Source organism: Berghia stephanieae, chromosome 12 (genome assembly GCF_034508935.2).
Source record: "Berghia stephanieae isolate SIO BIC M18660-M18661 chromosome 12, UCSD_Bste_1.3, whole genome shotgun sequence".
NCBI lineage: Eukaryota > Metazoa > Mollusca > Gastropoda > Nudibranchia > Aeolidiidae > Berghia > Berghia stephanieae.
In genome coordinates, this window is record NC_088371.1 from 4,550,234 (window position 1) to 4,565,233 (window position 15,000).

General features: G+C 35.5%; 1 protein-coding gene across 11 annotated transcripts in view; it reads left to right on the top strand.

The window, feature by feature from the left end:
- The window catches only part of LOC144958220 (contactin-like), a 94,927-nt gene extending 82,715 nt beyond the window's left edge, over positions 1–12,212 (top strand). For 10 of the 11 annotated variants that reach the window (XM_078890041.1, XM_078890033.1, XM_078890031.1 and 7 more), the window contains 3 exons: positions 1,105–1,220; positions 4,898–5,072; positions 9,821–12,212. In XM_078890041.1, coding sequence (XP_078746167.1) covers positions 1,105–1,220; positions 4,898–5,072; positions 9,821–9,972 — 443 coding nt within the window. In that variant the 3' untranslated portion in view covers positions 9,973–12,212. The remainder of the gene's footprint in view (positions 1–1,104; positions 1,221–4,897; positions 5,073–9,820) is intronic. The other variant, XM_078890032.1, reaches the window with a different exon arrangement.
- Positions 12,213–15,000: the final 2,788 nt, after the last annotated feature.

Below are 15,000 nucleotides of genomic sequence, written 5' to 3' on the forward strand. Positions count from 1 at the left end.
ACAAAATAAATATAACATAACAGCTTCAATAATAAAATAAATAATAATATAATTAATAATAAATTAATTAATAATAATAATAATAATATAATAATAATAATATTAATAATAATAATAATAAATAATAAATATATAATAATAATAATAATAATAATAAAAAATAATAATAATAAAGAACGAACTATCAAACACGCAACGTCTTAATTTTTCTGACCTGAAATTTTACACGAACTTCAGTTGAAGATAGAAAGTCTTTTGTGTTTTTTCTCTGAACTAAATTGAAGTTTGACATATAAAAACGTGACTCCCGGGAATGAAATTCACCGCAGGGTATACGAAACGTCTTCTGGATTAAAATATTTACCGAGAAGGGATGTTCATTTATTACCTTTAAAAAGTATGAACAAAAATGAATATAGCAGCTTAAAAAAACAACCCCCCCCCCCAAAACAAAAAAAAAAAAAAAAAACAAAACAAAAAAAAAAAAACAAAACACACACACACACACACACACACACACACAAATAAAAGAAAGAAAGAAACAAACAAAAAAAAAACAAACCACAAAATAATAAACACGGAAAGTTTCTGGCTCAAAACTCTTCTTCAGTCAACATTATTTTTTTTGGTTATTATTCGCTGAAGAAGGGGTTTGAGCCCCGACACGTTCCGTGGTTGATATTATTTTCTTTTCTTTTTTGAATCTGTTATGTTTTTTTTTTTTTTTTAATTTGATTATTACTTTGTTTTATAGTCCACAGCTTTTAGCAGCTTAGTATTATCATTTATCTTACCTTTATTATACATTTATTTACTTATATACAATAACTTGGCCAATAGGGAATGAGATTAGCAGAAGAGTAGCGTCCCTTGATTGGACGTCACCCATAGTCTGTGACGTCAGCGGCGGAAAAGTTATTAGAGAGAGAACGTCATGTTGGTTGTGCGCATGCGTCTCTCGTCCTCGCTTCCGGTGAAAGCGGCTTGAGACACTTCAAAACCAAATTGACGTTCTCTCTGTAAGGTGACGTCCAATCAATGGACGCTACTCTTCCGCTAATCTCATTCCCTATAAATTACCCTGCAATAATATCACCTACCCAGCACCACTAGTGTATCCACAAGAAGTGCATATATCATCTGCCGGCAAAAACAAGGTCCACATTTGGTGGCGCGGAGTCAGTTTGACCGTTGAAGAGGAGGCACAAGAAGGTTTTGCCGTAAGTTTGTTTGTTTTTACAATTGTGACCCCTCATCTCAAAACGGTATTGTGTCGGGATGGACCAGATGCTAAAAAGTCAAATTATAGTTAAACTGGTCAAAAATATGAAATGTTGGTATTTAGTACAGTAAAATAAGATATTCCTTTTCATCTATAAATCATATAAACTCAACTTAAGCATGATATTTCTGGCTACAAATATCTTAATCTTCCCAACTTAATACCGTTTTGAGACGAGGGGTCACAAATCTTATCGCGAGTCAATATGGAAAAACAGTCATGACATCAAATCAAACCTTCCTTGGGAGTGTGTATGTGACGAGTCCTTCGGAGTACTAATAATGAATAGGTTACATATAGGTGGCATAACTATATTATTATCAGTCGGAGGATGTATAGATAGAACAAAGTTGACGTTACTAAGGTCTTTGTTTTGTTTTTTGTTGGTTTTTTTCATTTCACCTTTATGAGTAATTTTCACTAAACTGTATTAATCAGACTATAAACGTTCAAGGTTACACAGAGTTTTGTGTGTTGGTCCGTTAAACTTCAGGGTGGCAATGTTGTGAGCTTCTTAGCCCAGCGCTTATAGGCAGATTCTTAGGATTACGGGATGTAAAAGAGCAGGGACGAATGATCGTTATTGACGACTTACATATATTTAATTAGACTTGAAAATAAGATAACGTCACTCTTAGTAGTAGCGGATGGCTACACCTCCAAATGTATTTCGTCAACCCAGCTTCTAAAGCCTTCCTCCGCCCTAAGGATGGTTTCGTAGCCACCTTCAATTTTAGTGACTGGGCAGTGGAGGACGATGTGATCACTGGTCTCTGGGGCTGCCTGACATTTCTGGCAGGTATCACTGTTTCCAAGTTTCCATCTGCACAATATTTGATGCAGTTCTTCCATGTCCAGTTAAGAGGCGATTTGAGGAAATCCAGTATTTCCTGGCGTTATTGAATGCAGGTACTCTAATGTTTAAAGAACCATCACTTTTAACGCTAGAAGATGAATTGCACAAGGTATGTATTTAGTCCTCCGGAAGACTGGTTATACCTTTCCAGGAATAGGAACGGGGGTTTTTAAATCACACTTTTTTTCCTTATTCAGGTGACCATCTGAAACTCACCATCCTCATTACACTGATAGCGTCAAGGACATGTTGAGGATATTGGAAAATAAGTCAAAATTATTCTTTTCTCCTGAGACAATGTTCATTTTAAACCCAATCTTTAAACATTTTAGGATATTTTATAGATTCATAGTATACTTAGATCACTTTATATGTAATGTTGGTCTTGGATTATAAAATTCATTATAACAGTTACTCAGAGTTGTTCATTTTAATAACATTTATAAACTTTTATTGCTTGCACATATTATTATTGGCAAATAACAATGATATTGCATGTATTTTGAAAGATATCAGGGACCCATGACGTTTTTAACAGTAAAAACGTTAGTCAATATCCTTTAGACGTGAAATTATATACATAGATGCTTTACATTGTTGATACTTTACAGTTTTTAACCTTTATTGGATTTTCGGACCGAGCGATGAGCCCGATATTGGGAGGGCTATTTCCGAGGTTATGAAATATGCAATATTGGTCATAAACTGAATTATAACACTTCAAATGTACAATTTCCTATAAAAACTATTCAATATTGGTCATAAACTGTATTATAACACTTCAAATGTACACATTCCTATAAAAATTATTCAATATTGGTCATAAACTGAATTATAACACTTCAAATGTACGATTTCCTATAAAAATTATTCAATATTGGTCATAAACTGTATTATAACACTTCAAATGTACAAATTCCTATAAAAATTATTCAATATTGGTCATAAACTGAATTATAACACTTCAAATGTACAATTCCCTATAAAAATTATTCAAAATTTGGTCATAAACTATAGTATAACACTTCAAATGTACAATTTCCTGAAATTTCGTAACTTTACGAATGTTTTGTAATAGTTGGTAGTTTTGATTAAGTGAATCAGTTTATAAAGGCTCAGATTTTGAAAGGTTAAGCTTAAATATTTTTTTAAAATTTTAGGTTCATCCAAATATTTTTTTTAAATTGAGCTTTTTTATAGCGCAATATCCACTTAAATGTGCTCAAAGTGTTTTACAAGGGGTCCCTGACCAACAGCAGCACGTAACATGTAGAACAAAACATGACGCCTGTTAGGCATATATATTGCACATATATTTTGTGACAGAGACAACGCTGATAACGGTCAGGTACTCATTTTACACCTCAGTACGAGGAGAGAATGTGAGTAAAGAGCCTTTTCCAAGGACTGAACTATGCGCCGAGCGAGGCTTGAACCCAGGACCTTCCGATCCAAAAGCGAGTGTCATACTACAAGACCACATAGCCTCAAATATTACTGGATGGGGTCTTCTGACCTTCCATGATGGGCAGGGAGTCAGTTGCTGTGTCTTATATTCCCCTTATATCTGTTTTCTAAGTTGCTTTCAGTCGTTGTCTTGGAAGTGCATTACTTAGTTCGTCCTGGCCCTGGCCGGAGTCCTTTTTTCTCGGAGGGAAATATTCAAATGAAAGACTGGTTGCCACACATGCTTTGCAGGACTGTAGAAAGTATGCGAGAGGAAGACAAAGAATGACTTATTTAAATAACATAAGAATGGCCAAATGTGATTTTAAAAGCAACACAGATTTCATGCGCATCGCAGAGGATCGTGATTCGTGGAGACAGCTGACCGGCAACGTGCTCAAGAGCACAAGCCACGATGGATGATGATGACAAAGTCTAATGAACAAAGGGCGACCAATTGGCCTGAGAGGGCCACACTAAAGTCAAAGGATATGAGTCTCTCAGCACGAGCTTGGGAAGATCACAGCATTCCGGCATCTTCTGGCCTTCAGCCAGAAAGACGCCATGAAGGAAGAGAAGAAGAGTTTAGGTTATGGGAGATGGTATTTTTTCCCAGTTGTAAATAATCTCTCTGCTATTTATTGATATTTCTTCTTTTTTTTTGTAATATGTAAAGGTTTTTAAACATTTGGGTGTATCTAGTGGGGTCCTGTACTTGTATCTGGATGAGACTTTTAGGTGATCTCAAACTAAGTATACACGGATAGTGTACTCTTCAAATCCACATCTGTTCCGTATTTGAGCCATTCTTCCCTGTCTCACTTTTTCTCGTGAGCTTTTCATTGTAAATATATAATTTTTGACTAACCATTCTCTTCCTTTTTAAAAACTAGAGCATTTATATAGCGCAATATCCACTAAAAGTGCCCAGAGCGCCTTACACGGGGTCCTTGGCCAACAGCAACAATAGAACGAGACATGACGTTAGGCGATATTACTTCTTTTTTGGACAAAGACAATGCTGTTAACGGCCAGATTCTCTCATTTTATACCCGAGTACGATGAGAGAATGTGAGTAAATAGCCTTTTCCAAGAACTCAACTATGCACCGAGCGAGGCTCGAACCCAAGACCTTGCAATCCGAAAGCGAATGTCATACCACATAGCTACATACTGACACTGAGATGACCTAAATGAATCGCAAGCTCCGTAATATCCTTTTAAACAAAACAACCGCCCCAATATCATACCGTTTTGAGAGAACAGGTCAGGGTGTCACATTATGTCACATTTTGCTAATTTATTTGATGCAGATCTGGATATGGGTGGCGACAGAAGAGTTTGCGTCTGCTCGTATGATTGAAACCGACATTGTGTTTGACTACACCGTAGAAGACATCAAGGAAGGATTTGTCTATGCATTGAGGTTGGCAGCTGTGGGCGGTGGTGGCTACGGAGTTAAAACGCCAACTATGTATTTCACAATGGGTAAGAATTTCTTTCTTATATTCTTCCTTCCTTCCTTTCTTTCTTTTTTTCTTTCTTTCTTTCTTTCTTTCTTTCTTTCTTTCTTTCTTTCTTTCTTTCTTTCTTTCTTTGTCATTGGCGCTGGCTTCCGGCGACAACAGACGTGTTGTGAATATTTACCTATTTTCTACACATATTTTTATTCATTTATCATTCAATCGTCGGAATTTAAGCCTAATTTTTATTCAAAATGGATGTGAAGTATATATTGTTCCTGATTTTTATATTTATTAGTATATTTATAAGCATAAATGGTGTTTTAGCCTGTGATTTTACTGCCAAAATAAGCCTATCGATAACTTATACTCCAGAGACTCTCCGATCCCTCCAACCCGTGTCACCCCCACCACCCACTATTGACACATCGTTTATTAAAGTAAGAAAGAGGGGGAGAAAGGGAGGAATAAAAACAAAATTTAACAGACGGCCTTTTCGTCCATTTTTACCCTGTGTAGTGACAGGTAATGTAAGATCACTGAAAAATAAAATTGATGAACTGTTTTCACTGTGTCGTTTTAATAGTGACTATCGTCAAGCCTCCATAATAGCGTTAACAGAGACTTGGCTATCTCCTCACATACCATCATCATGTTTTAATATTGAACAATATTCACTATTTCGAGGAGATCGGACTAATGTAAATAAACGAACTGGGGGTGGGGTGTGCACATATATTAACAACAAATGGTGCCACCCCAATAACTGTCAGATAAAGAAAATGTATTGTGACGATTATATTGAATTTATTACTGTTTCGTCACGACCATATTACCTACCCCGGGAATATACTCATGTCATCATCGTCAACGTCTACATTCCACCATCATCAGACAACACCACAGCGAAAAATATTTTGAGGAAAGAAATACAGGACATTCAAATTAAGTCACCCGATGCCGTATTGATGGTCACTGGCGATTTTAACCAATGTAACGATTTTACTCTCCCGGGACTTCATCAATACGTGGACTGCGAGACAAGGGACAAAAAAACATTAGATTTATTCCTGTGTAATATTAAAAATAGTTATAAATGTTTACCCCGTGCCCCATTAGGTTTATCTGACCACTGCATGCTCTTGCTACTCCCCACCTACCGCCCTGTTTTTAAACGTGTAAAACCAGTAAAGAAAAGTGTACAGATCTGGAACGGAAGTGTGTGTGAAGATTTGCGTGGTTGTTTTGAATGCACTGACTGGAATGTTTTTATCGAATCATGTGATAGTGTGGATGAGCTGAATGACTGTGTGAGTGAGTATTTAAAATTCTGTGAACAGCTAGTGTCTTGTAAAAAAGAAATAAAATATTATCCTAACAACAAGCCTTGGATAACAAAAGATCTAAAACTTTTATTGAACCAAAAGAAAACTCTCTATACTAGTGGAAACAAAAAAGATCTGAAAACAAAACAAAAAGAGATAAAGAGGGTAATATCTAGTTGTAGAGACAAGTACAAAAATAAAATTGAAAAATGCTTTTCTTCTGGGGATATACGGGACACGTGGCGGGGGCTTAAAACTGCTGTTAACTATAATCCAAAGCCCACGATTATATCAGAAGATATCGAAATTGAAACTTTAAATAAATTTTATTCACGTTTCGACACAGCAAACAAATTTGATATTGAAAATGAAAAACATAAATTAGACAGGGCTTTGGAAGATGAAATGGCTGTTGAGGTCAGTGAAGAGGAAACGAGATTCGTATTTTCGAAACTAAACGAGAGGAAGGCTGCTGGGCCGGATGGATTGAAAGGAAAACTATTAAAAGAATGTGCCCACCAGCTTTCCCCCATTTATACACATATTTTTAACTGGTCCCTCCAATGCGTTTCAATCCCTGAAATTTGGAAAACTTCGAAAATTATTCCTGTTCCAAAAAAAGAAAAACTTGAAACTATGAACGATCTCAGACCTGTTGCACTGACTTCAATAGTCATGAAATCTTTAGAAAAACTTGTTCTTATTAAAATTAGGAATCAGTTTATGCCATTGAGTGATAGTCATCAATTTGCTTACAAACCAGGACGTGGCGTAGAGGATGCCATTTTGCTGTTTACAAACAACATCTACAGGCATCTAGATCACGCTAGGAGCTATTGCAGATTGCTTTTTGCAGATTTTTCTTCAGCGTTCAATACAATGCAACCCCAGTTGGTTGTTCAAAAATTGACTAGTCTGAATTTAAACAAGTATATAATTGCTTGGGTGCTCGAATTTCTTACGGAGAGAGCACAATATGTTCAATTAGGGCAGAACAAATCTTCCTGTATAACTACAAATACTGGCGCTCCTCAAGGTTGTGTATTGTCCCCTGTATTATTCACAATATACACGAATGACTGTAGAAGTCAAAACCTGAGTGTACCTTTAATAAAGTTTGCAGATGACACCGCTCTTCAAGGCCTCATAACAAATGGCAACGAAGTGGCTTATAGGCAAGAAATTGATAGATTTGTGTCTTGGTGTGATGCCCACCACCTAGAGCTTAACATAAGCAAGACAAAGGAGCTAGTGATTGACTTTAGGAGAGTGAAGGAACCGATAGAACCGTTAAAATTAAAGGACCAATTCGTCCAGCGAGTTCCTCACTACAAATACCTTGGTGTAACGATTGATGACAGGCTCAAGTGGGATGAACACTTGAAAATAATTAGGCATAAGATGTGCAGACGTACATATTTTTTATCAAAACTCTCTCAGTTTAGAATAGATAAAACCCTCTGCACATTATTTTATAGAGCAGTAATCGAAAGTGTTTTGTCATTTTGTATAACAGCTTGGGGAGGCAATTGCTTAGCAGTGGAAAGGAACAAAATAAATTCAAATATTAAAAAATCCATTAAACGCTATATAAATGATGTTGACGATGTAGATCTTTTATACGAGAAATTTTGTATAAATAAAATAACTAAAATATTAAATGACCAGTATCATCCACTAAGACCATCAATTATTATGTCAGAAAGAAGTGGTCGCCCTTTCTCTATTTCAACGAAAACAGAGAGACACCGAAAATCTTTTCTGCCGTCCAGTATTAGGCTTTATAACAACAAGCAATAATCATTTTATATAATTATTTCTCATTTTTACTTTTTAAAAATATAAATATTAATTTATTAATTTATTTGTTTTGCAATCTTTTCAATTTTCAATTTATAGTGACAGTTTTAACTATTTTACAGTGTTGAAATTATTCATATTATAAAGCGCAGCTCTGGTTATAGAGCTGCTCCTTTTTTATATATATACATCCTATTTCCATTGTATTTTTATCTTATGTGTAAATTATAACACGTCTGTACAAAAAATTTCCTTTTTGGGATGCAATAAAGTATTATTATTATTATTATATTATTATTATTCTTTCTTTCTTCTTCTTCTTCTTCTTCTTCTTCTTCTTCTTCTTCTTCTTCTTCTTCTTCTTCTTCTTCTTCTTCTTCTTCTTCTTCTTCTCCTCCTCCTCCTTCTTCTCCTCCTCCTCACAGTTCTCACCAAATTGTATTACTCAGACCATAAATGGTTAAGGTTACACATATATTTGATTGTACGTAAGTTAAATCCGACTGGCGGATGTTGTGAACTTTTAAAACTAAACGCATAGTATCAATAAGACGGCAGACCTACCAAGACGTAGACTCCCAATGGCACTAACTCCTACTCTACCCTAGTTTATCTTATTGGATTAAGTCGTCTCCTGATAGTCTTCACTGTGCTTGAGAGAAGCAAGGGACATAATCGGCGACAAACGCATTCCCAAAATTGTCAAACTTAAGAAACCTGACTAAGATCTATAGGGAATGAGATTAGCGGAAGAGTAGCGTCCCTTGATTGGACGTCACCCATACTCGGATCGCGAGGACGAGAGACGCATGCGCACAACCAACATGACGCTCTCTCTCTAATAACTTTTCCGTCGGTGACGTCACAGACTATGGGTGACGTCAAATCAAGGGACGCTACTCTTCCGCTAATCTCATTCCCTATATATACTATGCATTATCGAGGAGAATTAAATAATCTCTTGAACTACAACGATAATAGAATTTGATTTTATCAAATAAAAACATTAACTAAAAGGATTACCACGATTCGTATCAAACAAAAAAAATAGTTGAGCTTTATATAGCGCACTATCCACTATACGTGCTCAAAGCACTTTGTAAGGGGTCTATGACCAACAGCAACACGTAACATGTAGGACGAGACGTGACTTCTGTTAGGCGATATTGCAATTTTTTTTCGATAGAGACAACGCTGTTAACGGGACTCATTTCACACCTGAGTACGGTGAGATAATGTGAGTAAAGAGCTTTTTCCAAGGACTCATATATGCGCCGAAAGCGAGTGTCATACCACAAAACCACATAGCCACACAATCGGCAAAGTTGTAACCTAATCAACGCATACCTTTTTGCAGGTCTGATAATCTAAATTGTTATCAGGGTGTACTCTGGAATAACACATATTATAAAATTTGGTCAGAAAACTCATCCTTCAATTATCGATCGATTTAAATGACTCTCATCTTGGCAAAAACTCTCAAACCCCTGACTTAGCCGAAGTCGAATTTTTGCCAAGATGAGAGTCGTATAAATCGATCGGTATTTGAAGGACGAGTTTTTTGGCCAAATTTTTAAATATGTGTTTTTCCAGAATACGCCAGACTATCCCTATTGTGTCAATTATTTCTCATTTTTCTCCATTTCAGAGGGTCAGATTTTGCTGGACTCCAACTTCGCGTCAACCATTGATGTCTACCTTTCTTCAGCCAATGAAATCCACACATCATTCCATATCGTTTTAATCACAACATTTACCATATATATTATACTAAATTGCTTTATAAAGACTTTGACATAAATCTAAAATAGATGAGATGAGAAATAGTCTTTTTTTTTTAGTCCTGAACAAACATGTATATAAATATATAACAGCTTTAAACAAAACGCAAAACAAACAAAATGCTCAACGTGGCACGTTTTGGGCTCGGGTCCCTTCTTCAGCCAATTAGTACAAAATTAAAGCGATAATAATCAAATAAATTGCTCCAGTCTGACTGGATAGATGATGACGTCTTTACGTCGTTTATTTTGATGTTTGTTTGTTTTGATCACGTCCCAAGAGCTGGATGGGGTCTTCGGCCTCCCATCATGGTGCACAGGAGTCGGGGAGAGAAGGCTCTAGTTGTAAGACTAAGCTTTGAAGCGACTTTTTTTTGGGGTCGTGGATAGCTCATACGGTAGAGTCACGATCTCCCCGGCCAAGCGGAGTTGTCGTACCATTAAGGTCGCGGGTTCGAGCCCCCATCGCCGCTGCGAAGTTTTTATTCTCTGTTATCTTCTGGTACTTTCTTACTCACTTCATTTCTTGTTATCATGGACAAGAGGAGGTCATGTTGTGTCCTCTATTCCCCCTATCTGTTTCCGAGTTTTTCTGTCTTCGTCTTGGGATGGGATGACTTATTTATAATATCCTAGCGCTGGTCGGAGTCCGTTACTGGGTGGGAAACAGTCAAATATGTGTAGACTCTAGTTACAGTTTTGGGAGGTATTTTTTCCCTTATAAATCATCACTCTGTAATGTACTGTTAGATTAATTTGGTTTGAAATATATATAATGATTTGTAAACATTTCTACTTCTTTTTGATTCCTCTTAGCAGGGACTTGTTCTTGTGTCTGGATGAGACTTTTAAATGATCTCTAAGTACACTGCTAGTGTAGTCTTGGAATCCACATCTGTCCCCTATTTGAACTCATCCCCTTTGTCTTACTTTTCCTTGCGTATTTTCAACTGTAAATCTATAACTCTTTTACTTCAACATTAACTTCCTTTATACTGGCTCTTAAATGATGTAAACGTGTCACAAGCGCCACAAAACCCTTAAAAACAAACAAACAAACAAACATCTCACTAGCCTGGCGATTTTTGACCCCTCGTCTCAAAACGGTATTAAGTCAGGATGATTTGGATGCTGAAAATGGAATTTGTAGCCAGAAATATCATGCTTAAGTTGAGTTTATATGCTTTATAGAGGATAAGGAATATATTACATTTTACTGTGCTAAATACCAACGTTTCATATTTTTGTCGAGTTTAACTATAATTTGATTTTTTACCATCTGGCCCATTCCAACATAATACCGTTTTGAGACGAGGGGTCATATTTAAAAAGTGTTTCACTGCTTGGGTTATTAGTCCCTTATTTCTTTTCGTTTAAAATTTTTGAAAATCTTACAGGAAGATTATTTCGTGTAACTTGTGAATACCATTTATTATCATCTTCCTCATCGTCATTGTCATCGTCGTCGTCGTCGTCTTCATCATTGTCATTATCATTATCATCATCATCCCGTCGTCTTATTCAATCATCCTCCTCAAAATCATCATTGTCACCATCATCGTTGCCGTCGTTATACCTTCATAAAATTGTTATCATCATCGTCATCGGCATCAATCGTCATCATCATCATCATCATCACCATCAGCATCCTCATCATCATTATCATCACATCGCATCACCATCATCATCAGTTTCATTATTTTCTTGTATATTTTATCGTCATATATTCTTAAAATTTTGTTAATAATTTGATGTCATTAGTCATTTGTTTATCATGATATATACTGAGGTTAGTCAATGCAATGAAAAATATATAAATTGTGCAAAAGAGGGAATGGAGACGTTGTAAGAGAGAGAGAGAGAGAGAGAGAGAGAGAGAGAGAGAGATAGATAGATAAATAGATAGATAGATAGAGATAAATAGATAGAGAGAGAGAGAGAGAGATAGATAGATAGATAGAGATAGATAGATAGATAGAGAGGAGAGAGAGAGAGAGAGGGATAGAGAGAGAGATATATAGATAGATAGATAGAGATAGATAGATAGATAGATAGATAGATAGAGAGAGAGAGAGAGAGAGAGAGAGAGAGAGAAACTAAACTCATGTTGAATGTTGTGTGTTCAAATTGCCTGTTACTGTTTTAATTTTAAGTGCATGTACGGCACTGCTCCGAACTACTCTCTTCTTTCTATCTACAATCCGAATTGCTCTCTCTCTCACTCTCTCTCTCTCTCTCTCTCTCTCTCTCTCTCTCCACTCATCTACGTCCGTCCTGTACTCGAACCGTTTGATTCCTAACAAGTCTATTTTTTTTCACGGCCTGCTATCGCACATCTTGCTCTTTCTGTGTGGAATGCTCTTTCAGCGGACACCAGACACCGTAATTCGCTGTCCTTCTTTAATGAAGCCTCTTTGGAGACAAAGTATTTCATTTCAGTTTTCTGTGAGTGATTTTATTGATTTTATTGAATGATAAAATATATGCTCGCATGTGCATAATATAAGCACAAGCGCTTCCGAGCACTTTTGGTGGAAAGCGTCGTTATAGAAATTACGCATTATTATTATTATTATTATTATTATTATTATTATTATTATTATTATTATTATTATTATTATTATTATTATTATTATTATTATTATTATTATTATTATTATTATTATTATTATTATTATTATCATCATCATCATCATCATATTAGTTTTTAAAAATTATTCACGGTAATAAAAATTATTTTATAAAAAACAAGAGAATAAAAATTATTGATTGTTTTTTTTTTCTATGAACAGAAAGCATTGGAGTTAAAGAAGAATAAAAGGAACAAAATTCTAAACACAAAAATTTTCGGCTCAAATCCCTTCTTCAGGCAATGACAACAATAATAAAATTTATTAAAACAAAATGGTTAAAACATAACATCAAATCTAGAATGTGATGTGTTATAATTTAAACTGTGTTTGGTTTTGGCTGAAGAATAGTTTTGAGTACGAAATTCATTTTTGTACATTGTTTTTAATTTTTTTAAAAAATAGTCCACAGCTTCTAACAGCTTAACGTTGAATTTGGCTGTTTAATCGTAGCCATCGTTATGTTATTAGATAGAATGCGCTTGGCCAAGGAGTTCACAACATTGCCACCCGGAAGTATAACGGACCAACACACAAACTCTGTGTAACCATGAACTTTTATAGTCTGTTTAATACAGTTTAGTGAGAACAACTCACAAACGCGGATGGCAAAAACAATAACAAAGGCCTGAGTGACGTCATCTGCATACTATCTATAGCCTGACACTGAAATCCAAAAGGACTGGCAGTTTGACGTCATTATTTGGTTTTTGCACGGCCTAGTGAGTTGTCGTTAGTAGAGCTCATGGAAACAAGTGGCCCCATTGGTTGAACTATTGAATACAACTCACGATTTGTTTTCTTTTTTGCCAAAAACTGACGTTTTGCCACACAAGGGAAATAACTCAAGATTTATAGATAACCACAGGATCTCCGAATGGGTAATATCCCTTGGTTTTAAGTGACTGAATAATACTTGCGGACTTGGAAGCTGGACCGTCTTTCTGGAGATATGTATTCATTAAAGGGGGAAAACAAATAGATTATACATAGTCATTACGAGGGAAGTGATGTCACGACTGTTGAAACCCATTAATACTCAATATATTATGTAGGACGAGACATGGCGTCTTGGTCTTTTCTTAAAAAAAGAAATACCTATATTGGGTGGTTATAATCATTCTGTATCGTCATTATAGGTTTTTAAAAAAACAAATTTTTGGTGAACAATATAAATTATCTGTGTTGATATCCGTTTTGCGACCTAATGTCGGGGTCAGGCATAAAAAATATAACAATCTTGTAGCAAACGTTCCACAAAATTAATGAAGGAATGACCTCCATATTCTTCCCTCTTGTCAACATTGTAGAATAGTGTGTCGCCACAGAGAGATTTTACAGATTTAGCTTATGAAAGTTTTATTAGAACATTACGAATTTGAGAATCAAAATGCTATGACAAAATGGATGGTAAACATTTAGAATTTGGATGACAATTCAAAATACAAATCCTCTAATCCAAAAAAAAAAATCTCTCTATGGCGACATAATACATTATCTGTGTGATAACTGTGGAAATATTCAGACAATTTCATTGAAAAGATTCTGAGAAACGTTTGACACAAGGCACAGAGTATCCCATACCTTTAAAAAAATGACATATTGAGAAAATAGCAAAATAACTTTCCTTTTTTCACACTTTTCTTACTACGTGTACCCTTTTCGACTGTGTTTTTCGTGCCTTTATAGTCTATTTTAAGAAGTTCAATTATATTACATCTAAGCTAATAAAATACCGTTTTCCACCAAAATCTCAAAATCAATTTTTTTCAAGGATTTTCCTAATAGTTAGACCCAAATCGCCCCTTAATATTACAAATTTTCTCCGACAGAGACAACAACGCTCCTAACTGCCAGGTACTCATTTTACACCTACAGTACGGTGAATGTAAGTAAAGAGCCTTTTCCAAGGACTCAACTAAGCGTCGTTTAGACTGGGGCTTGAACCTCGGACCTTGCGATCCGAAGGCAAGTGTCTTACCACTAGACCAATTCAATGTTTCAATTCAAAGGTTTAGTTTAGGCAATTTGCAATGTAAATTATGCATTTATAATTTCAAATCAATACAGGTACAAGGAAACTCCCAAAATAATGAAATGGATAAATAAATAAATAAATAAATAAATATGAATTTAATCAATACATAGAAAAAATAAATAGATAAGTAAATGAATAAATAGATAAATAAATAAATAACCATAACTTGACCATAGTAGTTGTGTCGTATGGTCTTCCCACCTCCAAGTGTGACTCATTCAGCCATTTGATGTAGTCGTCATCAGCTTTGTGAATAGCAGGATAACCGCCCTCTATGGATGTTGATGGACAGTAAAGTACCACATGGTCAATGTCCTGATTTGGAGCGTTACAGGCTTGGCATGTTGGTGTTGTTATATAGCCCCATTTGTGGAGATTA